General features: G+C 38.6%; 1 protein-coding gene across 2 annotated transcripts; it reads left to right on the top strand.

Moving 5' to 3' along the window:
* Nucleotides 1–1088: 1088 nt before the first annotated feature.
* Nucleotides 1089–24052, top strand: LOC140233326 (RNA polymerase-associated protein RTF1 homolog). 2 transcript variants are annotated; one of them, XM_072313446.1, is made up of 17 exons: nt 1089–1443; nt 4002–4109; nt 4575–4698; nt 5371–5557; nt 6507–6712; nt 8652–8823; nt 9425–9508; nt 10073–10163; nt 10736–10818; nt 14064–14151; nt 14515–14622; nt 16472–16549; nt 17417–17538; nt 18256–18391; nt 19073–19183; nt 19585–19714; nt 20354–24052. In XM_072313446.1, exons 1-17 carry the CDS (start codon nt 1360–1362, stop codon nt 20461–20463), a joined length of 2022 nt encoding a protein of 673 aa, XP_072169547.1. In that variant the 5' UTR covers nt 1089–1359; the 3' UTR covers nt 20464–24052. The 2 variants fall into 2 exon arrangements, with proteins under 2 accessions (XP_072169547.1, XP_072169539.1); XM_072313438.1 differs by having other exon boundaries at nt 14064–14193.
* The last annotated feature ends 1034 nt before the right edge of the window (nt 24053–25086 follow it).

Raw genomic sequence — 25086 nt, 5'->3', positions numbered from 1 at the left:
TACGATGAATTCAGAAGGCATTTCACAGTGGAATGCAAAAAACTACCAAAAATGTCAAACAAAAAATAATTCAGAATCAAAATTTCCAGCAGAGTTGTTGCAGAGCAATTACCATGTGCTTGTATTCTGGTGTCAATTGTCTAATAGGGGATTAAGACTTGAAAGTTGATTAGTTCAAAACTTTTCGAGATACATGGCGAGAGGTTTCCCATTTCTAGCGCCTGCGTCCCATATGGCACCCTACTCTCCCCTATACTACATTTACGTTCGATCCTTGCACATGGTGCTATGTGTAGGCCAATCAATTCAGGGGTGGCGGAACGGGGAAGGGGGGTGTTGAAGAACTACATAAAGTTAATGAAAAAAAAAATGGGGAAAATAGGAGGGAAATCACAGCACTCCTATTTTCTGAAAGATCCGTCCTTACATTTTTTTTTTCATCTAAAACCCCGAGGTCCCCTCCCCCACACACACACCTTAAAAAAAAAAAAACCTACATGATTTCATTAATGAGGGACATAAAATAATTAAAAGATAATTGATGTATAGGCTGGTAAAATACAACAAACTTAATTGTCGATGACAACTTGAACTTTCCTCCTTTCCTGTGGATCATTTCAGAAAACTCAAACCTGTATAAATACAGACACAGGTACAATATTGTAGAGCATACTCAAGAATTTGAAATTTCATTGGAAGATGATAGGTCTATATTGTATACTAATTAGAAAAAGCAAACAGACATCCCCCAAACAAAAACATACGGTAGTCCTTTTGATGCAGCACATAAGACCAGTGGAATCAATCTTTACAGTCTTTTGGAGGACATGTGCGTTCGATAGTTCAGTGGCAAAATTCTGCGGCCGCCGTGCACACAATTCGTTCTGACCCGTCCGCGATTATGATCCGTCCGTCGGTGCGTGTACGCGCGTGCCGAGTCTTCCGATAATTCCGAGATCGTTTCGAGAGGAATAAAGTGAATGCAATGCAGCGCGCGAGCGAGCGTATAGCTCTTGTGTAGGAAACTCTACGTAGTCGCCGAGTTGTAATTCGTAGTGCAAGTGTGTGTAGTGCATGTGTAGTGAACGTAACGTAACAAACGTAAGCATCTGTGTAGTGGATCCCTCCAGATCGAAGACATCAATAGCGGGGGATCTGGTAAAAGCAACCACCGAAGTCAGTCTTTCAACAATAATTTCATCTATCTAGCCTGCAACTTATGTGGAGACCGATTTGTCCTATCTTCACATCATTCGTTTTTGACGCCTAATCTACCCTTGGGGGAGCCGGAGCTTTCAGTTTCGTGCCAGTGACAGTGTGCCCAGCTAGCGGTGTGTCGGTGGTGCATGTTGTGCAGCCATGTCAAAACGAAAGAAGCCTCGCGCAGTGATAAATTCAGACAGTTCTGCTTCGGATAATGAATCAGATCTTGATTCGGAAGAGGTACGTGCAGAGTCAGACTTGTCTACTATCTAGAACCATATATTCTGATGTCACAACAGAGCGTCTAGACTCTAGAACCTTTTAGAAATTATGTAGACCCTAACTTAGACTTCCCTGCCCTGAAAGTGGCACTAATCAGCAAGTTCAGTTCGGGAAACCCACTCACAAGGGGGGCCCCTCCTTATAAGTAACCTGTCCCCCTTATAAGTAACCCCGTCCCCCTTATAAGTAACCCCCGGGGCACCCCTTATAAGGAGTCTCCACGCTTTTTTGCAATGCAACGCGAAAATGAAAGGACTGCGGCAATTCGCTTGATTATGTCCATAAAGCTTCACAAGTTTCCTAGTTACTCATGAAATTTGAGCAAAATCGGTTCGAGGCATCATAATCATATCTAAAATCATGGATTTAAATGCGATGTCAAACGACCCATGCGAATGCTGAAATGCAAGCGATTACTGGCGTGAGTGTCGCCAGGCGCGGCAGCGCGGCAATGCTTGAGTGCAGACGTGGCGACTGAGTATGGAGACTTTCGTTCATTCAGGTGGCTTTAAATGAAGGAAAAATAAAAGTAACGAAATAGTCAACCACCTACCTTTGCAAATGGTATGCATATATACAAAAGGATACGTTCCCATAGGGTTGTCCAGTTGAAGTCGTCCCTAAACAAAAATTTTAAGTTGAAACTTGCAAGTTTCGCCGATGAAGCTTGAAATTTCCAACAGCTCCCGCATTCAGCAAGTTGTTCAGCGCAGAGCAGTTAACACCAGGGTAACTGCGACCAGCCCCAACACGCAGTGTTGGGGCTGCGCATTGTAGCAGATATGATCATGACAGGCGAAGTATAGCGCCTAAATATAAATATGAAATCGCAAAAATTCTGTAATATGAAGACTTACAGGTGAAGTTATAATGTTGAAGACTGACTGCGTTCAACTTTTGGTCCTGCCAATATTCCATTTCTGCTCGAATTGATGAGTTAAATACGACTCGGTCGAAAGGAACTTGGGAGAACGACATCTTATACAGTCAATGGATTTGAAACTTGTGCGCATGCGCTGGCCGTCAATTCATCTGTTCAGCTGTAGCTTTATGGCAAGGCCGTATCATACTGTTGTGGCAAACCCTCTCGCTGTATATTGCGTTGCTTTCTGGGTGGGTACGCGCGCGCAGGCCTTGTCAGAAGGCTAAAAGCATTGCGACTCCGCCCAGCACATGAATATTTACGTGCGCAGTGTACTGCATACTGATTTCGAAAATGGTGAATGGGATGGGGAGCTAGGAGATGGACCTGTAAAAAAAAAATGTTTTTTCAAGATCATTGGACCAGTGTGAACAAGAACAAGGTGAACGTATGGTAGGAATTAGATAGGAATCTTATGTATACTATAAAAGTAAGTTTTTCTCTAGTGAAATTCGAAACTTACGGAGGCGCAAAAATCTGTGACAGACTGTGTATGTTTTTCAAGCTTACCGATATAGCACTCTATTGACTCAGGATGCTCCCACAGTGTGTAACTGTGTACACGGAGCGTCCCGGGGTTAACACCAGGGCTGCCAACAATGGATAGTTGAGAGTGAGACTCCCATGATAGGCCAATGCTATATAATTTAGGAGTCAAAATGAGTGAGATCAATAGAAATGCATGCAAATGAAATAAAGTTTTAGTGTGAGAAAGAACCAAAAAGGGCAAAATGTGTGAGTCTCACACTCAATGCGTGAGAGTTGGCAGTCCTGCATACACATGGTAAATTCCGAATGCTCGCATCTCTGCATAGCATACTATTACTAATGTCTAGTATTGTAATGAGTAATGACATTCAATACATGTGGGACTTCATAGACTAGCGTCACAGAGCGTTGTGTGGGCTGAAATTTAAAAAAAAAAAAAGTAGTAATGCTCAAAAATTCCCATTTTACCTCGGATTTAGAAGAAGATATTGATTTATCACAAGATTTTATCACATGAATCGTTTATTTCCATTCACTCACATATTATAGATTTGAATTTACCTGCCTGTCTGATCAAACAAGTAACAAGTCAAGTGTATATAAAGAACCAGTGCATGCAAACCCTTGCATGCATAGCAAGCATAAAAGGGTACTTGAGCACTAAAACTGGTCTAACCATACTTGGATGTGTATTTTGCACATCGCAGGTATATTTGTGGTGGTAGAATCATGTGTTTTTTTTTTTTCTCTCTCTCTCTCTCTTTCTCTTGATGAAAGATGTGCAATTTCCATGAAGAAGTAGACTGAATCTGTCAGTAATATGATTCTCTTCTGTTCAATGAAAGTGTCGATGTTTATGTTAATACAGAGATGATATAATGTTGACAAATTATTTTGTTTCCAAAGAAAATATGTTTTGTCGGTAATCACAACTTTTATTGAAGCTGGCAGGTTTGTATATTATTCGTCTTGTATTTGACAATCAAAATCTGTTCGTCATGATGGAAATCACTCATTGTGAGGACTATGTGTGCCGTATTCCAGTAAGCCTTCATACATGTACCCCTTTGGTAAGTGTGGATCATTCTCTTCTTCCTTTCTTTAGGAACTGAAAACACTTGCAAAGAGGAAGAAGGTGGAGCCTGAGCCAGCTAAAGAATCCACATCCCAAAGGAGTAATTCAGAATCAGAAACTTCTGAGAGTGATGATGATGTGAGTAAATTTGGTTATGAATGCACACATGTCTTTATTACCTTGTGGAATCATGTGATTTCATGATATAATGCTCCACATATCAATTCATGAATATTTTCCATGTTCAGATGACATAATACTGTGACCTGTGAAGGTTTAAAACAACTACCAGTCTGTGAGATTATGTTGGGAGTGTTACAGTGACAAACAATACTCTGTACACATGTCATTGTATGTGTACTGTATCCATTTAAATGCATTTTTCTGATCCATCACTAAGAATCAACAATTGAAACATAAAAAGGACACAAACATTGTGTGGTTGTACATATAGATCTATCAATATCTGTTTCAATGTTTGTGGCAGTTGTCCCATAGTCCATATAGTTTCTTACATTGCCGTTGAAGCTTGTTTTGATATTGTGTATTATTTCCGTGTGTGTCTTTATGTGAACAATCCGTTTATACTTTCTCCTTCAACAGTGGACTCTAGGTGGTAACAAAAAGAAATCAAGAATTAAAAAGAATCCTAAAAAGAAGGTTGCACGGTCAGCATCAGATGGATCAGGAGTCATTAGTGATTCTGACAAATCATCACTTGAAGAGGGTAAGTCAATGATGGTTTATTCACTGATATCATGACTTGTTTCATTGAATTGAATGGAAACTGGAGCAAAGTGTAGCTTGGAGTATGTTTAGAAGATTGCATTTGAGAACCAATGTGCCCTTTTTGTGCATACATGTAGCTTTCTATGACTCACAGCACATGTATTGGATATGTGATAAAACAAGGAAGCTTTGCTACTTGTCAGTGCAAGTACTTCATCAAAATTGTTGATCTGTTGAGAACCACTGGTTTGTCTCAGTCAACACTCTGCACTCAGAACTTTATTCTGGGTTTCTTGCCCTCGTTCTTGTTCAGACGTGGCCATGTACACCCCAAAACAGGATTCTTTGGAAGATGACACTGAAGCAAAGTGCTGTTTTCCATTTTGTTCCATTTTAGATTGTACATGGCTGTGTTTCAGCAGTTTGAGATTAAAATGGTGATACATGTAATAATGTTATTTCTGATATATGAGGACATTCTTTTGCATTCATGCATGGAGGTTGTATGTATTTATCCAAAATGCATTTTTATTTAGTATTCCCTTTGTGTGAGAATGTTGTTAGTATCCATCATAGTGCACATGGTGCAATAGTATGATTTAATTCACGTCAAATTATTATTTCCTGTTCTTTAAAATTGTTGATGTTGTATTATACCTTCTACACCTAGGTGAAGTATCTGATTCTGACAGCGATGATTCTGATTCTGGTTCTGATGATGGAAAGTTCTTTGATGGCTACGATGAAAACTTCATTGGAGATGAAGAGGATAGGGCTATGCTGGAGAAGATGACAGAAAAGGAGAGAGAACAGGTCATCTACAACAGATCTGAAAAGAGAGATGCCCTCAAGACAAGGTGAGGCAGCTATCTTCAATGACTATTTTGTGAGTCGGGCTGTGTAATTTTGTATTCCCGTGTTTATTATGTATTCTTTCATCAATTGTTTTTGTCCCTTCTACCTGTAAAGCTGTTTTCACAATGATTAGGTGAAGAATTTACGTCCAGAGAAAAAGTCCATTCATAGGGATATAAACTGATAGTAACAGATATAGAAATATTTCAATAAGTCTTGATTGCTTCATACCAAGATTTCAAGACATTTGTTTTCTTTATTTTGAATGTGGAGAAATTACACTCTTTCTCTTTAGGAAATGTTGGGACACATGACAACTTTGATATCGTGAATAGAGTCATGAAACAAAAAAAAAAACAAAAAAAATATTGAGAAAGATGTGAATTGTGTAATATTTTGGAATAAAAGCAACATAGAGTACCTGCCTAATAAGGCACCTCTTGTGAGCATTGTGAACATTCCAGTGGTTACACCTTTGTAAAGATTTGTCCAGTATGCTGCATTGTTTATATTTTGATTTAGAATATCTTGTCTTATCAGATTAATTTTCCTTTTCTTTTTTTTTTCTTCAGCATAAAGGTGATTTCTTTCATAATTACGACAAGAAATTGATGCTATCAATGACAAGTGTAGTTCTTCTTTATAGTCATACCTAAAGAATATTGCTGTGAGTATAAAAGTAACATAGATGTGGGGTGTATGATTCAGTATATTTAGAAGGTAACAGAGAATAGCACAAAAATGAGAACATAAAAGTGAGCATTTATTGTAAGTTGAAAAAGGGATGATAATTGTGACAAGTTGGAATTGGCCTCACAGAAATTGAGAGAATTGCAAAAGTGTCTCTTTTTTTTTTTTCAAAAGTAAGAGTGTATCTGTATCATGGAAATGAAATAAACTGTTATACTTCAGCTGTACAACTGTACCAAAAACATTTTGTTCATGTTTCAGGCATGAGATTGAAAGGAAACTGAAGAAAGAAAAGAAGGAGAGGAAAAAGAAAAAGCGTGAAGAAATGGCAAAGGCAAACAGCCTCAATCTGTCAGCCAGAGAGAACCGTAGCAAGGAGAGAAGGCAAACTATTGAGACCAAGAATGACAAGAAAGCAAGAGCCATGGAGGACCTGAAAGCCCTGCGAGAGAAGAAAAAGAGAACTGGTGATTATTTATCATGTCTTGATCTTCATTCTGAATGAGTAGGCTCCAGAATCTAATGAGTCTTGGAAGTTATTACATGATCCAAAAAAAAAAGTGAATATAATACATAATGATAATAAGGGCAGGTAAGTAAATCAAAGATACAAAATGTAGTATTCAAAAGTTTTATTTCAAATAACAGCTGTTGTAGGAAAATCTTTGTGTTGGATATGTTCCTTTTGTGTTACTTTTGTTTGTCGTTGATGAGATGTGTAAAATCATAAAGACGCTCAGTGTTTCTCACACAGAAAAAGGAAAAGATCAACAGCTGTGTTCTGCTATTTCTTCGATGTCTTGTATCAACATCAACTTAGAAATGAGTTGACTGGCATTTTTATGCCTCCGCCACGAAGTGGTGCCGGAGGCATTATGTTTTCAGGTTGTCCGTCCGCCCGTACGTCCGTACGTCCGTCCGCTTTCGTTTACGCGATAACTTGAGTAATATTTACTGGAATTTAACAAACTTGGTCCAAGTATGAAGTATGATGGGGCAATTAGTTGATAAGATTTTTGGTGAAATCGGCTAAAGGTCAAAGGTCAAAGGTCAAGGTCAAATCATGAAATTTTATCCGTTTACGCGATAACTCAAGACTGGATAGAGCAAATTTCACCAAACTTTGTTGGAGGATGATGTATGATGGGACAATTAATTGATTAGTTTTTCAGTGAAATCAGACAGAGGTCAAAGGTCAAAGATCAAGGTCAAATCCTAAAATTTATCTGTTTACGTGATAACCCAAAACTGGATGAAGCAGCTTTCACCAAACTTGGTCCAAGGATGATGTATGATGGGACAATTAGTTGAGTAGATTTTAGTGACATTGGCAAGAGGTCAAAGGTCAAAAGGTCAAGGTCAAATTCTACAAATGTTGCAATTTTCCCCATATCTATGCAATGCCCGAAGGTATTTTCTTGAAACTTGGTGTGGACATGTACTACTGCATAAAGATTCTCCAATGAGAGTTTCATGTCATAAGGTCAAAGGTCAAGAGGTCAAAGGTTAGGTGAAAATGTTGCAATATCACTTTTCTCGCAAATGGTTCGATGTATTTTCATGGAACTTGGTACATACGCATGTACTGTCTGGCAGGGATTCTCTATGGAATTTAGGGGTCATGGGTCAATAGTCAGGGGTCAAGGTCAAGGTCAACTCAAAATTTTACTATTTCCCCCATATACTAGTATATGCAATGCTTGCATTATTAGTTTCAAAACTTAGTACATGCATTATCTAATGGAGATTCTCCAGGAAATTTCCAGCCTGAAGGTCAAAGGTTAAAGGTCAAAGGCCAGGTTTCAATGCCCCCCCCCCCAATAAAAATATATATTTTGTACCGTTATCACACTCTTTCTTCATACCTTTGAAATTACTCAATGCATAAACTTCCCCAAAATTCCCCAAATATGTATACCTGCACTCTTAGAAAATTATGGCAAACACAGTTCAAGACATTTCTGACAAACCTGTCATTTCAATATTTTGCCAGTTATGTGAAAATGTCATGGATCACACATTGTGAAGACATTGTACTATACGCCTATTGGGAGAATCATGCATTAAGGCGGAGGCATCAGTCGCCATAGCGACATTTCTAGTTAGATTTGTACAAGTGTGCTGCAAGTGTTATGAGAAATGTGTCTCCGTAATATGAAAAGATATGTCAAATAGATGCTTGAAAATATGTAAGCAGCACACCTACAAATGTATTTCATTTGCCAAGAGCACTCTTCAGTTGCTAATCATGAAACTGTCATGTAAATAACATTGTGGGTTTCATTGAATGCTCTCTTCAAGTTTGTGATAATGCTGTCTCCATCAGCAGTTCCTGAATTTGCAGATAGCAATATTCCACAATGTTTTGTTGTTAATGCTGGATATCTGTTTGACCTTCCTCGACAGTTGAGAATGCCCCCTCAAAGAAGGAGCTGTTGAAGGCAAGTGATGTGTATACTGACGATGAGGATGAGGATGATGAGGAAGAGGAGAAGCAAGAGGATGAGAAAGAGGAGCAGCGATCCACCGACCAGAGCGAGGCGTCCGAGTCCGAAGCCTCGGGATCAGAGAGAGAAGAGTATGCTCTCTTTTATTACTGACCTCAGCTTTAATGAATCAAGACCTAATGTAGGAGCATTCTGTAGTTGAACTTTTCAAGGAATGTGTTTATATATTTACCTCAGCCAAGGAGGTTATGTTTTTGTTGCTGTTGGTTTGTCGGTCTGTCTGTTTGTTTACAAAATACTTCAAAAAGTTATGAACAGATTTGGATGATATTTGGAGGAAAAGTTGATAATGATGTAAGGAACAGATGAATAAGTTTTGGTAGTGATGCAATTCACTGTCTGGATCCAGGATTTGTTTGTTTATATGTTTGTTTGTTTGTTTTTTGTTTGTTTGTTTTGAAAGAATTTTTATCATTGAGAAAAAGAGCCAGCAAACAGGGAATTCAAGCTGTGCATATTTGAGATGTGCTTTAGGTGCAGCAAGACAACTGAGACATTAGAAAGGATTCTTTATCATTGGGAAATTCATAATTGGGAAATTAATCCATTTTTAGCATATGTGTGTATGTGTGGAAATGACCTGCTTGGCGGAGGTCTGTGTTCTCTGAGTGCTTTTGTCGTTATTGCATGATATGTACTGATTTTCTTCTATATCAATATGGTTGCTTTCAGGGAAGAAGTGGAGCAGATGACAATGTATGTTTCAACCAAGGAGGAACTCAACCGAATCAGACTTTCAAGAAACAAGTTGGAAAAGTAAGTCTAACAAAAGTTTGTGAATACCAACAAGTCAATTTAAGTCATTCAAGCAGAGAAGTGAGAGCCTTTTACAATGTGATTCAATGTTTTTGACTCTCAACTGGACATGTATGAGACTAAATTTCTTGTATGGCTCACTGTTGGCCTTAGTGTTGCCCATGTTGTTGTCATTCTGCCACTCAGACTGGAAATCTTTGATCATGTGGAACCTTTCTCCTCCACCCCACCCCCCTAAAAAGGGAAGAAGATACCTGTGCACAACTAACCTCTTAACCATATTCTTTCAAACAGATATACAGTTGTAACATTGTATTCTGGATTTTGTTCTTATTTCCTATAGGGACCTTAAAGGGAAGTTTCTTCTTAACTTATTATATTCATCTATTTGTGATTTTTCCTTCTTTTTCACTTTCATTCTAACGTTATGCCTGCATCATGGTTAGATCAACGCATATAGATATATTGGATTTTCAAACAGTGCTCAGTACTTCTTGATAACTCTCATGTTATGCACATTACTCTCATAACCTGCATTTTAATTACAATTCCCCTTTTCAACAGGTGGGTCCATATGCCCTTCTTCCACAACACAGTTGTAGGCTGTTTTGTACGGATTGGGATAGGGCACAATGCAGGAAGGCCTGTCTACCGGGTAAGCTGGAGACATCTGACAGTTACAATAAATGCAGCTTTTAGCGAGACTATTGTATTGGCCAGTGGCAGGGAAATGTCTCTATCTACGTAGTCATGCAACAAGTTAATCAGAGCACCTTAGAAAATATTTCTAACAAATTACATATCGAATTGTAGTAGCACTTACTTGCAAATTCCAAGGTCACAAGTAAAACAATGTCTTAACAAGGGTGAATGAACCAAAGTTGCCAAACAGTTTATGTACTCTATATGTTGCAGCAAGTAACTAGCAAAAATGAACATTGGTTGATAAGGACAGTACTTCCCTGCATTATTTGTGCCTCTTGAGAATCACACTGTGTTAACATATGATACACAGTCCGAATGGTAGTTAACTTTTATAAAGTTAAACTCACTGATCAAGTAATAGCTAGCAAGGCACACATCATGAAGTGTTAAACAGATGAACAGTGAGTGGAATTGAAGTGGTGAAAGGCCACTTCACAATCTGTATCAGTGTCCGAAGTATTAAGCAAGAGCATGCACAGAGTATAACTGCATGGCTATGTCGTGTTCTGTGTGCTATTCTAGGTTGCAGAGATCATAGACGTTGTGGAGACAGCAAAGATCTATGTTATTGGTGGGACGCGGACAAACAAGGGTTTCAAATTGAGGTAAGATCGTTTGCTACTTTGTGTTGCCATTGGTTGATGACATCTTGAGAGGACCTTCAGTGGCTTGTCTGCTCAGCATCTTCTGATATGAAAGCAGTGCTCACGCTCTACTTTACACGTTAGTGACAGTAAGATGATCACGAACCATCTCATTTCCTCCGCCAAGGAAGTTATATGTTTTCCGGTTTCGGTTTGTTTGTCCATTTGTTTGTTTGTTTACATAATTACTCAAGAGTCGGGAATGGATTTAAATGAAATTTTGGGGAAAAGTTGGTAATGACACAAGGAACAAGTGGTTAGATTTTTTGTAGTGATCCAGATCACCATCCGGATCCAGATTTTTTTCTCTTTTTGTTAGAAATCACTATTTTGGTGGAAATGAGATGCTTGATGGAGGTCTGAGCTCTCCAAGTGCTTTTACAATTAAAATTGAAGTTCTCTGTAGATTGTTGTCCCCGCCGAACGAGTTCGAGCAGGGGACTATGAAACGGGCTCCGTACGTGTGTGTGTCCGTCCGTCCGTGCGTCCGTCCGTGTGTCCGTCCGTGCGTCCGTGTGTGCGTCCGTGTGTGATCAAAATCTTCAATTTGCTACTTCTCTGTCATTTATGAGCCAATTTTGATTCTGTTTGCTTTATATGATAGCACTACATGGGAGCTTTAAAACTTCTACACAGAATTTCAGTCGTGACCTTTGACCTTGACCTTTGACCTATATTGTACATTTTGCTACAAAATGCTACTCCTTCGCCATTTCTAACCCGATTTTGATTCCGTTTGCTTTATATGATGGCACTAGGTGAGGGCTTCAAAACTTCTACACAGAATTTTGACCTTTGACTTCTTTGACCTTTGACCTTGATTTTTGACCTATATTGTACATTTTGCTACAAAATGCTACTCCTTCGCCATTTCTAACCCATTTCGATTCAGTTTGCTTTATGTGATGGCACTAGGTGAGGGCTTCAAAACTTCTACACAGAATTTTGACCTTTGCCTTCTTTGAGCTTTGACCTTGATTTTTGACCTATATTGTACATTTTGCTACAACATGCTACTCCTTCGCCATTTCTAACCCGATTTCGATTCCGTTTGCTTTATGTGATGGCACTAGGTGAGGGCTTCAAAACTCCTACACAGAATTTTGTCCTTTGCCTTCTTTGACCTTTGACCTTGATTTTTGACCTATATTGTACAATTTGCTACAAAATGCTACTCCTTCGCCATTTCTAACCCGATTTCGATTCCGTTTCTTTATGTGATGGCACTAGGTGAGGGCTTCAAAACTTCTACACAGAATTTTGACCTTTGCCTTCTTTGACCTTTGACCTTGATTTTTGACCTGTATTGTACATTGGCTATAAAATGCTACTCCTTCGCCATTTCTAACCCGATTTTGATTCCGTTTGCTTTATGTGATGGCACTAGGTGAGGGCTTCAAAACTTTTACACAGAATTTTGGCCTTTGACTTCTTTGACCTTTGACCTTGATTTTTTACCTATATTGCACATTTTGCTACAAAATGCTACTTCCGGCGGGGACATATATTACGCACCGCGTAATTTCTACTTTTCCTTGTTATATTACAAATAGTGTATATTGGCCAACATCAAAAAGACCAATATGAAGGACTCAGAGAGCTTTTCTATTCTTTTAAACTGGACAGCAAAAGAAAGTACCCACTTCTGTCAAAGGCCACACACACAAATTCACCCTTTAGAAATAAACAATTTGCGTACACAGGTGTACGACAATGCCCCTTACTAATCTCATGCACATAAGCAAGTGAATGTCTTCATAACAAAGAAGAAATTGACATGCACAGCATCTTGGTCACTGAATCAAAAGTCCCACACAAAAGCACTTTCCACCACGTAAAAATGGCCACTGAATGGACAACATTTTCAAACAACCAACATTGATCCAAGCTCTGCAGGAGGAATGGACAGAACTTCCCCAGGACTAGGCCGGACAGCTTGTCCACAGCATGCGTCAGAGATGCCTGGAATGTGTCCAGGCACGAGGAGGACATACACATTATTGAAAATTGATGTTTGTGACTGCTTTTTTTTTGGTCATGTGACTCTGATTTTTGCATAAAACTTGTAAGGCTCATTCTGTTACATTTTGTGACTTGATTCAGTGACCAATATGCTGTGCATATCATTTTTTCCTTTGTAATAATTGGTAATCACTTGCTATTGGGTATGTGATTACTAATGGATATTGCAGCATACCTTTGTACAAAAATTGTTTATTTCAAGGGGATGAATTTTTGTGTGCGGCCTTTGACAGAAGTGGGTACTTTCTTTTGCTGTCCAGTGTAGTTGTGAATATGAAAAGTTCGATGTTAGATTGGAAATGGAGACTCGGTGAAATTAGACTGTAGGGTTAACCCTAACTAGGCCGGGGGGGGGGGCCTCCGAGGCCCCCCCCCCTCGACGTTTTGCGCGATGTATCGCTATCGCGAGAAGCTATCGCCGCGACGGTTCATGACTTTTTTCTTTCGAGTCTCCCGCATCTTTTGACACCAAATTTGCGATGCCCGGGTGCGCGGTTCCGAAGTTGCGCATAAATATGCACGTGCATGTCAGACCAAAAATTGCTCAAAAACGTGAATTTGTGTACAATTTCAATGCAAACTGTGTTTACAGACAAATTTCATAAAAGCATGATTATTTTGGGGTTATATTGATTAAAATCAATTAATAACGCATTTTCTTGTTCGGAACAATGTCACGGACAAATTTCATCGAAAAAACAATGAAAAACATAAAGTCGAAAAAACAAAGAAATACATAAGAAATTCAAAAAACAATAAAATACTTAGGAAATTTTTTCTGATTGCGCAATTTTTTTCTCTTGCATTTGCTAAGGACACTGAAAAGAATATTTACACAAAAAATGTGCCTGTTTTGAGCTTTATTTAGTGATTTATACCAAATTGTCTGATTTCACGCATCATTATGCATAAATTAGCATAATTTAGTGTAAATGATAATTTTTGAAAAAATTAACTTCATGGTACTTTAGATTACATCATAGGCAATGCGCGTGCCAATTTTCGTCGCGATCGCGCAGTCGACGGCCGAGATCCGGAGGGGGGGCCTGGGAGGCCCCCCCCCCGGCTCTATCATCTACCTGAATAGCCCGGCCTAGTTAGGGTTAAGTAGCTTTCAGCACATTTTATACTAAAGGATAAACGATTTTGCATCTGTTGCTATAACTGCTTTGGTTTCAATGCAGATATGCTGCTCAGGAGCGTGTGTTCCGTTTGGAGTTTGTGTCAAACCAGGACTTCAGCGACACTGAATTTCAGAAGTGGCATGAAGATGTAAGTCATAGCATGCAAATCAGTTCTGTTTGCAATGACAAGGTAGATAGTCTATATGCTGCTGTTGGAACATGTGGTGACATTGTATGCTTAGTTGCTGCATAAGAATTTAGAAAAAAAGTGTATATTCCATTTTCTCATTTTGAATCAATGCATAGATAATGTGGTCATATATCTGTTGCCTACAGCACAACATATCATGGATTGTAAATATGTTTCAGTATTGTGTCTCATCGTATTGTCTCAGTTCAAACTGGAATTTGTCTGAATATCGACTAAAATGTATAAATCTTGTGATGTGATTCAGGCTGTGAATTGTGAACTTTTAAAGGTATACATGTCTTCATTCTTTGCCTATGTTAGATGATTAACGGTGACTTTGATCTGCCAACAATAAATGAAGTGGAAACCAAGGAGGCAGCAATCAAGAAAGCATTGAACTACAAGTACAAGGAAGAAGACATTGAGAAGGTATACAGCATTGTCAGAACAGTGAAAAGATTTTATAGTGGCCATTCTGCTCTTTATCTTTAATCAGCAGGGTATTGGAGGCTGAGGGAGGAGAAAGATACAGAAGTGTGACCTGTTTTCTTGTCATAGGGATTGACTGTGATGACGATGTGGATTGTTGTCTCGCCCACCGGAGGTGAAGGCGAGACTAAGGGATCCAAATGGCGTCCGTCCGTTGTCCGTCGTCCGTCAGTCGTCCGTCCGTCGTCCGTCCGTCGTCCGTCGTCCGTCACAAATGTTAAAGTTTACCTGCAAGACTCTCTTATGATGCATAACTTGGCAACTGTTACAGCAATGGCAGCCACACTTGGGTGATAGAAGCACTAGGGGTATCTTCATGTTATGGTGTTGTCGGAGGTCATGTGATGATGTCAAAGGTCATTTGAGGTCATATATTAAAGAGTATGTGCAAGACTCTCTTTTCTATGTTAAAGTTTACCTGCAAGACTCTCTTTTGGCAAATAACTTCACATAAGTTGCTTGGATTACAACCTAACTTGCGTCATAGATGCACTAGGGGTACCTTCATGTTATGGTGCTGTTGGAGGTCATAGGATAAGGTCAAAGGTCATTTGAGGTCATACGTTAAAGTTTACTTGCAAGACTCTCTTATCACACGTAACTCGACACATGTTGCTACAATGGCAATCAAACTTGGGTGATGGATGCACTAGGGGTACCTTCATGTTATGGTGCTGTAAGAGGTCACATGATAAGGTCAAAGGTCATTTGAGGTCATGCATTAAAGTTTACTTGGAAGACTCTCTTATCACACGTAACTCAGCACATGTTGCTACAAACTGTACAATGGCAATCAAACTTTGGTGATGGTAGATGTCTCTTGGGAAGTTGAAGGTAACCACAAGGTTAAAGGTTACAGACGGGGGTCAACGGACTTTTAGGGCCCAATGTTAAGTTTTTAGGGCGCATTTCGTTTATGGCTCATAACTTTTGATCCCTTTGTTCGTTTGTGACCAAACTTAGATGGAAGATGTCCCTTGGGGAGGTGAAGGTCGTCACAAGGTCAAAGGTCACAGACAGGGGTCAACAAACTTTTAGGGCCCAATGTTATGTTTTTAGGGCGCGTTTTGATTGTGGCTCATAACTTTTGATCCCTATGTCCGTTTGTGACCAAACTTGGACGGTAGATGTCCCTTGGGGAGTTAAAGGTCATCACAAGGTCAAAGGTCACAGAAAGGGGTCAACAAATTTTTAGGGCCCAATGTTAAGTTTTTATGGCGCATTTCGATTATGGCTCATTACTTTTGATCCCTTTTTCCGTTTGTGACCAAACTTGGATGGTAAATGTCCCTTAGGGTGTTGAAGGTCACCACAAGGTCAAAGGTCATAAGCAGGTCAATTAACTTCGGGGAGTTAAAAAAAATATTAATTCCTTGTACGCGAATGGGCGAGACACAATTTGGCAATTGCCTTGTTTTGTAATTGTAGCGACTTCCGAAAATCATATTTTGCTGTAATGCTCATATTTCTGCTGTGGTATTGATATTAAGCATTTTCAGCTCGTTGGGGAGGAATATTTAGAAGCAGGAGAATTATTCACTACACACAGACTTTTTTCATAAGGTGTTTTCCTTTTTAAGTAGAATATATAGGATGATCCTATGAGTCAAGAGAAATTTGTGAATCTCATCAATCTGCTTTTGAATAGTCAATAACCAGTGTGTCACATTGCATGTTTGTTTGAATCAACCGTTAGTGAACCAAGTCATAGTCATTCAATATTTGCAGTGTTTTGTCACATTTAGTGCTGGAAGTGTATTGATTATTCCATCTGTTCAACTGTCAATAGATTGTTCTTGAGAAAGAACGGTTCAGGAAGAACCCACGGAACTATGCTATGAAGAAGACTGAACTCAAGAAAAGCAGGGTATGTACAGTGTGAAGTACTGGAAGTTAACCTTTTCTTGTGTATGTGACAGTATAGTCTTGCTTACTCTGCATGCACTCTGAATTATGCAATGTGTGTTTGCCAGTGCTATTCAGCATAATGATAAAAGCACTTGGCTTACCTCTTTTAGAAGGCAGAGGGGATATTATTACCATTGACCTATGTTGATAACAAGGGCAAGGAATGTGTTTCTTAAAGTGGAATTCTCATATTTTCTTCATATTGTTGTGCTATTGTAACAAATAAAAATTCTTACAATTTTCATAATTCATAATTTTTCGTTTTTTTTTTTAATTCATAACTTTTGAATGCATTGTCCAAGTTTCTACAAACTTATGTGTTCTAGTAATATTTCTGCATTTACTGTACTGAATCCAAGTATATACTGTATACGTCGAATATTTCGCGAGGTTTTTATTTTCGCGAATTTCGCGAGTCAGGTGCTATTCGCGAAATTAAAGACACGCGGAAATATTGACTCTGATCCTGATGTGAATGTGACATACGTGTGTACACTTCTCCCTTGAGTACAGGACTCCACTATCGCGAATTTAACCACTCACGAAATCATCAGGAATTCCTGATTTGCGAAAATTTAGACTCGCGAAATATATGGCGTATACAGTATGTGGGTGTCTTTCCCCTATAAAGAGAATATAAGTACAGCTGTATGAGGTTTCTCTGTCACAAAGACAAAAAAGTTTGATAGGTTAGAAAAAACAAAACAAAACATAAGGTTGTAAAAAATGAACTGTGATAGAGGAGAGGCCAGCTTGTATCTATCTGTGTCACATTAGCATGACCGAATGATTAGCTAGTCACACATTGTACCATGTGAACCAATAGGACCAAGCTCTAGAGGAAGGTGATGAGGATAGGGCAAGGGGACTTTCACAAAGGTTGATTGACCTAGAGGAGAGAGCAGAAGAGCTGGATCGCATCCGAAACAAGGAGGTTAACGCCATCACGTAAGTAGAAGAATTTTTGCAGGAGACAGGACATACGCCTTCTCAATATATTCTTTTCATTTACTTTTCATGTCCATTTCTTCGATTGGTGAGGCTCAGAAAAAAGCATTATAGTGCACTCCTGTTATGACGAACACGGTTATAACGAAATTCTGATTACAACGAAGTAAATATTCAGGCCGCATCATTATCTACTCTATGTATCTTTATTTTTTATTTGTTCGGTTATAACGAAATTTCAATATAACAAAAGAAATCTGCCGGTCCCCGAGGACTTCGTTATGATGGGGGGTCCTCTGTATCTTTTTTTTTTCTCTCTCAATCAAAAGGTAATAGTGACATAAGGATATTGTGCATTATCTCTGTTGTATGTATCCTTGTCCTTGATAACTTTTTGTGGATCGATGTGATACACTAAAAAGGTGTAAGATTATTTGCTGTAGATTTCATCCAAATTTCATGTTATGCTCTTGTGCTATAGGTGAACATGGTAAAATGCAAAAATAGAGCATTGCTGAAAAAGAATTCAGCCTGATGTTTGCTAGGACAGAAATATGCTGTCAACTGTGTGGATATCAAATCCAGTGGTATTGAATAATTCATGAACTATTTGAGCCAAATTTCGATCAGATTGATTTGAGCAGGTGAAATTTTTAAATAGTGGCATTTCTGACATTGTAGGCATGGTGTGTTTGTTTGTTTGTTCTTTTAAAACAGGTATATCAACCAGAGGAATAGGAACAGAAATATCACTGAATCAGAGCTGGCCATGAAGGAAGAAATCAAAGAAATTGAGAATGCACCACCGGATCCTTTCACTAGGAGGCACTGTCGACCAACGCTTGTCACCAAGGTAGCATTACGTCAAAGAATACCTTAGAATCATTCATACACTGTGCCCTCTGTTTACCCAAATATCTCTTATTTTAAATGTAGTAGTCTTTATTCACAGAACAAAAGGTGTGGATTTTTACCAGCAATTATTTAAGTATGCAGTGGTAACTTGTAAAATGTTACTCAATATTTGATCATGAGGTCAATCCAATGAATTTAGATATAAAGGGTGACAGTAAATTAATGAATCAGAAAAAGATTGAGAAAAGAAATTAAAGTTATGCTGTGATTTTAACTTATCAATGTAAGCAAATACGGATACTGCCTCCAGAGAATGAAATATACATTCAGGAGTTTACAACTGTGCATTCCTGTATTATTACCTAAGCTTTGATCACTGTTTGCGAAGTGAAATACTATAGTATTCGGAGCAATCAGGACAAGATATGGCCAGCCTGGAAAGCTGCCTACCTAACAAAACAAATGATTACTATGTTAAGTATGGAGAATGCATACTCTAGCATTGTAGTGTCATACTTTAGGTCCAGTATGGAGATGATTTTACTTCATCTGTAGATCTTTCAAGATTTTTTTTTTTTTTTTTTTTTTTTATGATAGTCATATTCTTTGCCATCATATACACAGAGTCCATGGTATATGTTTTGTCATTAAAATGATACATTATGATATTTTCGTGCAGGCTCGTGAGGAGAGCACCGAGGAGATTCTGAGGAAGCTTGAAGCTGAGAGGATGAAAAAGGAGAATGAAGAAAGAAAAAAGCGAGAAGCGGAGGAGATCAAGAAGAGGGCTGTAAGATTTAATTCTTGCATTTTCCGAGAAGAAGAAAGTTTAAAATGATCATTAACCAGCTAATGACTAACTCCTCAACTCCTAGAGAAATAGATAGAAGGGTAGATACGGTGTGAAATATTTTTGGATTTTGGACATTTATGTGTTTATATCACAACCATTGCACCAGAAAGTGGAAAAATTGTAAAAATATCTTATGGTTTGTGACAGTTTGATAAGACATGCCCACCAATGATATGATTTGGTGTTTATTTTGATAATGTGTGCTGCCACATTGGTCACATCAGCTCCTGGCTAACACTGTATGCAATATGTGTAAGAGATCAGGCTGACTGCTTCCATATGAACTTTAAATACAAAAATTCAAAACTTAACAATGGTGATGTTCATTTCAATTGCAGGAAGAAGACATCATTGCTTCCCTGACCCAGGAAGCTGTTCCTGCAAAGGTCACGGACCGGAAGGTCTCCGAGGATCTCTTTCAAGCTCATGACTTTGACATCAAAATCGATCTGGATGTCCCACTTGCAGGTCAGTTAAATCAGAGCTGAAAGTATTCACTTAATTTGAGTCACATCTTGAATAACTAATTTGTTGATAATGCTCAAGCACGGTTGATCGTTTTGGAGTGGTTATATGTTGCAAAATGTTTGTCATAGTTCTGAAATGAACTATATTTCTCATTGTTATAGCTACAATATTGTAATCCATTATACTCATAATTAAATGTGTGGATTGTATTTGATTGAAACACTGCTACAATTAATGGCACTTGCCTACATTTAACAAAAGTGACTCGCTTCATCACTTTCAGATAAAGCATGTATCAGAGTAAAAAGAAACATTGAAAGCAGAAATGAATTAAATTGTCATTTGAAAGCAGTAATGAATTAAATTATATGCACACATATGCAAAATAAAACTGCTTTGAATCTAATTATGTGGATATATAGCCGAAATACAATTTCGATTAAAGAAAGTGGAGTCAAACCACTTTGCTCATTCAAAGTGATAATGACATCAATGCTGTAGATTTCAGTGATTGGTGTATTTAGCAGTGGGCATACTGTTTTGCAAAAACAAATGAGGAGTAATCTTAACTTGTTTGTGTAAGTACATAAGGACATCACTGAAAACGTTCACTGTTCCCACCTCTGCCCTGCTGCCCAGAATCCCGTCCCATCGCAGTCAATACCAGCCTGTCGGACAGGGGCGGTGAAGGTGCACCAAGGCGGTCCCTCAACCTTGATGAGTACAAGAAGATGAGAGGGCTTATCTAGCATGAAGCTGTCAGGAGGATGTCGGGAAAGGAAGGCATCCTACAGGTTGTTTGTCTAGAGAAAGATAAAGCCATCACAAGGCGAAGCAGCCAGAGACTGATTATTAGCGACGTTGGACGGCACAAGATGTCATCCATCTTACTTTGTTACCTGACAACCTTTTATCATCTTATCGACTGATCCACCTCGATTCATTGGGATTCTGTGTTACAGGATCCTCCATAAAGGCATCCTGATGGTGGTGATTGACCCGTCACTGACAAGAGAGGATGATGGCTGGAATACATGCAAGGGGTAGCATGTAAAGCTCATGTATGATGACTGAAGTAGTCAAAATGTCTAGATTTTTGTATGTGAAATGGTATGCATAAAGCCAAGTACAAGTACACTTCTCAAGCTGCAGGAAAGTACCATGCAAAATCTGATGCCATAGTATTACCTGTACCATGGAATGTGAAGGTCAATATGAATGGTGCGGTGTTCTTGCAGTGGGAAGCAGAGAACTGAAAACAGTGTTGGTGTCAATACACTATGTTCTCCTTATCAGTTTGTGTCCAAAGTTTGCATCCTAACGTTCCATTACTACAGGCTATTCAGGACTCCTTTAAAGTGGAAAGCATGTTTACGCTTGTCTTCATTCGCAGTAGCCATGCATATTACGCAGTGATCGTGCTTTAATAGGAAAACTAGTTTCTGGCTTCATGGCTATGAAGCAAGAGCTACATAAGCCAATTGTACCGAATGTCCTATATGTTCATATCTTTACAATTAAGGCTTGATTTTATTAAATCCTTTTCGTATCCGACATAAATCACTGAAAATGTACTGATGGTCTAGAATTCTATTTCCTTCTCACAGTATGTTCAACTGATAGCATCTTTTGATTTTACCATTGAAATGTTAGTTGTGATTTTGGTACACACCATCAAATATCCGGGATAGTTATTTAAATGCAAGAATAGTCTCGGGTTGATGTTCATGTGGATCAGTGTAAGTATTTTGGAAAAGATTGTTGTATGCATCATTCATAGCTTTGTCTACTCTATGGTTAATATGTATGAAAGCATGCACTTTGACTTGGGACTAACATACACGTATGTCTTGACAGGCTCTCTAAATGTCTGAGCTCAAAAATTGTTTAAAAAGACATTTTTACCTGCCCTTTATTAACCAATCAAGATCAAATTGTAGTACTAAATTAACAAGACTTGACTGTGGTGATGTGATCTGTTGGTTGAGTGGTTCTCAGGCTGGTCTTAGCTTCAAGCCTTGGCAATGAAACTTGTCTTAATGAGACAGTTATCTACACTTCCTCTCTCAAATCATGTGGTAGAAGACAGTTATCTACACTTCCTCTCTCAAAGCATGTGGTAGAAATCGGAAGTGGCTAGTATGCGGCTGGCATGTTGATGATCATTGATGATATTGACACCACCATGAGAACAGGCAAGGGATACAGCCAATTCAATTGGGTTGTTGCCCATTACCTTGCGTCTTTTCAATGTAACAATGACTAATATAGGGTGTGAATATTTTGCCCATTGAGTCAAAACCATTTCAGGTGAGTTTCAAAACTTACGGTGAGAACAAGTATATTGTGGCTTTGCAATATTTCATGCAAAATGAGAATTTTAGAACAGTATCACTCTTTTTGCTGTCATGAGAGACTGATATGTGGTGACGTGTCTTGATACTGCAAAAGTGAAAATTTTTGCGGTGTTGAAATTTTCGCGCATTTCGCGCAACGAGAAACTAGTGCGAAAATAGAAGCATGGGAATATTTTTGCTTGCCATATGTTCCTGTGCGTGATGTCTTGATTCCACGAAATTAAAAACATGCCAAACTCTTCTTACCTGTCCAAGCGCGAAAAATAAGTCGCGCGAAAATATCCACTCTTACAGTACTGTCTAAGTGCACTGTTCAGTAGGAGATACCCGAAGACAGCAGTGACAGTACAAGACACGATTATTGAAAAGAGCACGATATAAATGAAGGGACATGTATGGTCTTTGCTTTTGAGGCTAGCCTGAGTGGTATTTGTTTATAAGACAATCGTGTTTCTGAATGCATTGATCTATACAAGCTGTGCATTTGCAAACCAAGTGAAGAAAGTGTCAAACCTTTATTTGTTTTGATATTACATAAAAAGAAATACAAACTAGTCATCTCTTTCATTGAATATCAACGAGGGCAATTTTATGTGTGTAACAAGTTGATGATTTTTTTTTTATGGTTCATTTGCAGCTTTTGTCAGGTGAAAATTACTTGCAATGTGCCTATCGTGGTAGTATCTAGATTTGCAATACTTAAAAAGAATGTTTTCACCAGCTTGCAGAATGTACTGAGCCATATTATGTCCATGTGGGTGATGCATTGTGACAAACTGTCTGTGCTACCAGACAGTGATGCAAGTACAGTGTATGTGGTTCATGCCTTTGTCGGAAACGCATTTCCATTTGTCTGAAGCTTCAAAACTAAGCTACATACTGTACTGCTATTGCCTCTGGTAGATAGAGAGGGTGGCACAAGTAAGAAAAGCTGTCAGCATCTTTTTGACAGTAGTACATGTACATGCCTTCACAATCCACGGCATATCACCTTTAATGTGCATTTACCAATCTTTTATTTTCCAATAATACAACTATCTTCCCTCATTTTTCGTTTTAGTTGAATCTGAAAAAGAAGAAGAAGAAATGAATGACTGATCTTATTTATAACCCTAGCCTTGTATTTATTTGGGTGTTGGTTAAACTTAGTTTGCCAACTTTTTTTTTTTAGCAGCTGCAAGGTATGTCATGTTTAAAATGTGATGGAATTACTCATCCAAGAATGCAAAGTAAGATAACACTGTTCTTTTGTGCAGTCATTGGGGGAATGCTGTGTAACTAGTGTACAAATGTTTTACACATAGGAAGTTCTCATGTTATAAAGATGCTGTAGACTGGTGTGTTATGCGAACTGTTCTAAATCAAATTATCTGATGATAGACATATGGCTGTTCATACAAGATATGGGGTTATGCCTGATGGACTTGCACCAGCAACTCTGACACCCCCCTCTCCCCCCCCCCCCCACAACAACAACAACAACAACAACAACAACAAAAGAAGCTAGTGCATTCAGTGTAATTGCTTTCTCAGTGTAATTGCTTTGGAGTGTATACTTAGTGCTTGACATAACATGAAAATCTATGTGGTACTCAAAGTCTGCCTAAAGTGGTAAGGATACTGGTGGACTGTTCATTTTTTGGCCATCAGTAACATAAACATCGCCCACAGAGTATTTATGACTTGATACAGCTCTATCTACTGTATTTTTCCCCTTTTGATGACATTTCTGTGCTTTTTGTGTTGAGTTATTTCAGGAAGTGAGTGACTTGTGAACACCACATTATGTATATCTTGTATATAATGGATTTGCTGTTGGTCTCATGAGCTTGTCATACATATGATTTAATAATGTTTTTAAGTAGTGGACATGGTACAAAGACAGTGAACTGGAGTAAGAAGAAAGTTTTGTGAAGTGACTTGATGTTGATAAGCTTGTAAATAAATTTGTAGGAAATTAAACATCATTTTTATACACCTATGGTATTCTTTGTTTTATTTTTTTAATGTACCTCACCACCCCAACTTATGCAAATAATTTCCTAAGCATATATCGACAGACTTGTAGGTAGGCACTTGGAAATCATTTTACAAGTAGCGTACTCAATTCCTGATTGGAAAGGAACTGGACCCCGTTTCATAGGAAGTTGATACATATGAAAGCAACTCTTGCTGGAATGGCAATTGTCAAGGTACCGACAAGAATCCAGCTTCCTGATTGGCTGTTGCTATTGGAAGTTGCAATTCCAGCAAGAGTTGCCATCCTAACATCTTTTTTGAAATGGGGCCCTGGACTTTAGGTCTTGAGCTGTCATGCTGTAGTAATAACTTTGGCAGATTAAAAAAAAAAAAAAAAAGAGAAGAGAAGGAGAGGGAAGGTATCAAACTACACCTGTACATGCATTGCCTTGTAAAATTGACATTTGCTAAAATCAGGACTGCTTGCAAAATCAAGAAATGAGAACAATGGAATGAAGGCTACGTGCCTATGTGTGGGTAGGTGGTTTTTGAGTTTATGATTGTGTTTGTGTGTGGGGAAGGTGGTTTGAGTTTATGATTGTGCTTGTGTACCACGGTAGATGTGTTTGAATGTACAGAGCTCTATTCGTCATGCAGGTACATTATTGTACAAGTATCGCTATTCAGTTTGAGTGGCACACCATGCTGTTATACACGGTACCAAGTCCTGGCCATCCTACCAGCACACTGCATGGTTCAACAGTATGTACCTTTAATAACTTTTTTCAGCTGAGTGAATAGACTCTTATGCACACATTCGTTCTTTTTAATCTTGAATAAGGGGTACAATTCAATTTTTCTACATGGTGAAAAAAAAAAATCTGAATTACAGTACTAGTCTGGGCAGCTCTTGTGCATGTGGTATGAGCAGCACTATTGAATTCCAATGTACACCATGCATGCTCTGAGTTAATGACACCAGTATAACAAACACTGCCAGACTGCTTTTCTCTAAACTCGCTTAACTGTAAAATACATGTACAAGGACACTATCAT

The sequence above is a fragment of the Diadema setosum genome, chromosome 1, assembly GCF_964275005.1.
Source record: "Diadema setosum chromosome 1, eeDiaSeto1, whole genome shotgun sequence".
Classification (NCBI taxonomy): domain Eukaryota; kingdom Metazoa; phylum Echinodermata; class Echinoidea; order Diadematoida; family Diadematidae; genus Diadema; species Diadema setosum.
This window is presented reverse-complemented; position numbering and strand designations above follow the sequence as displayed.

Coding starts and splice junctions, on each gene's coding strand:
- LOC140233326 (XM_072313438.1), top strand. CDS start 1,360: ATGTCAAAACGAAAGAAGCCTCGCGCAGTGATAAATTCAGACAGTTCT. Junction 1,444..4,001: donor CAGATCTTGATTCGGAAGAG/GTACGTGCAGAG, acceptor TCCTTTCTTTAG/GAACTGAAAACACTTGCAAA. Junction 14,623..16,471: donor AGGAAGAAGACATTGAGAAG/GTATACAGCATT, acceptor AACTGTCAATAG/ATTGTTCTTGAGAAAGAACG.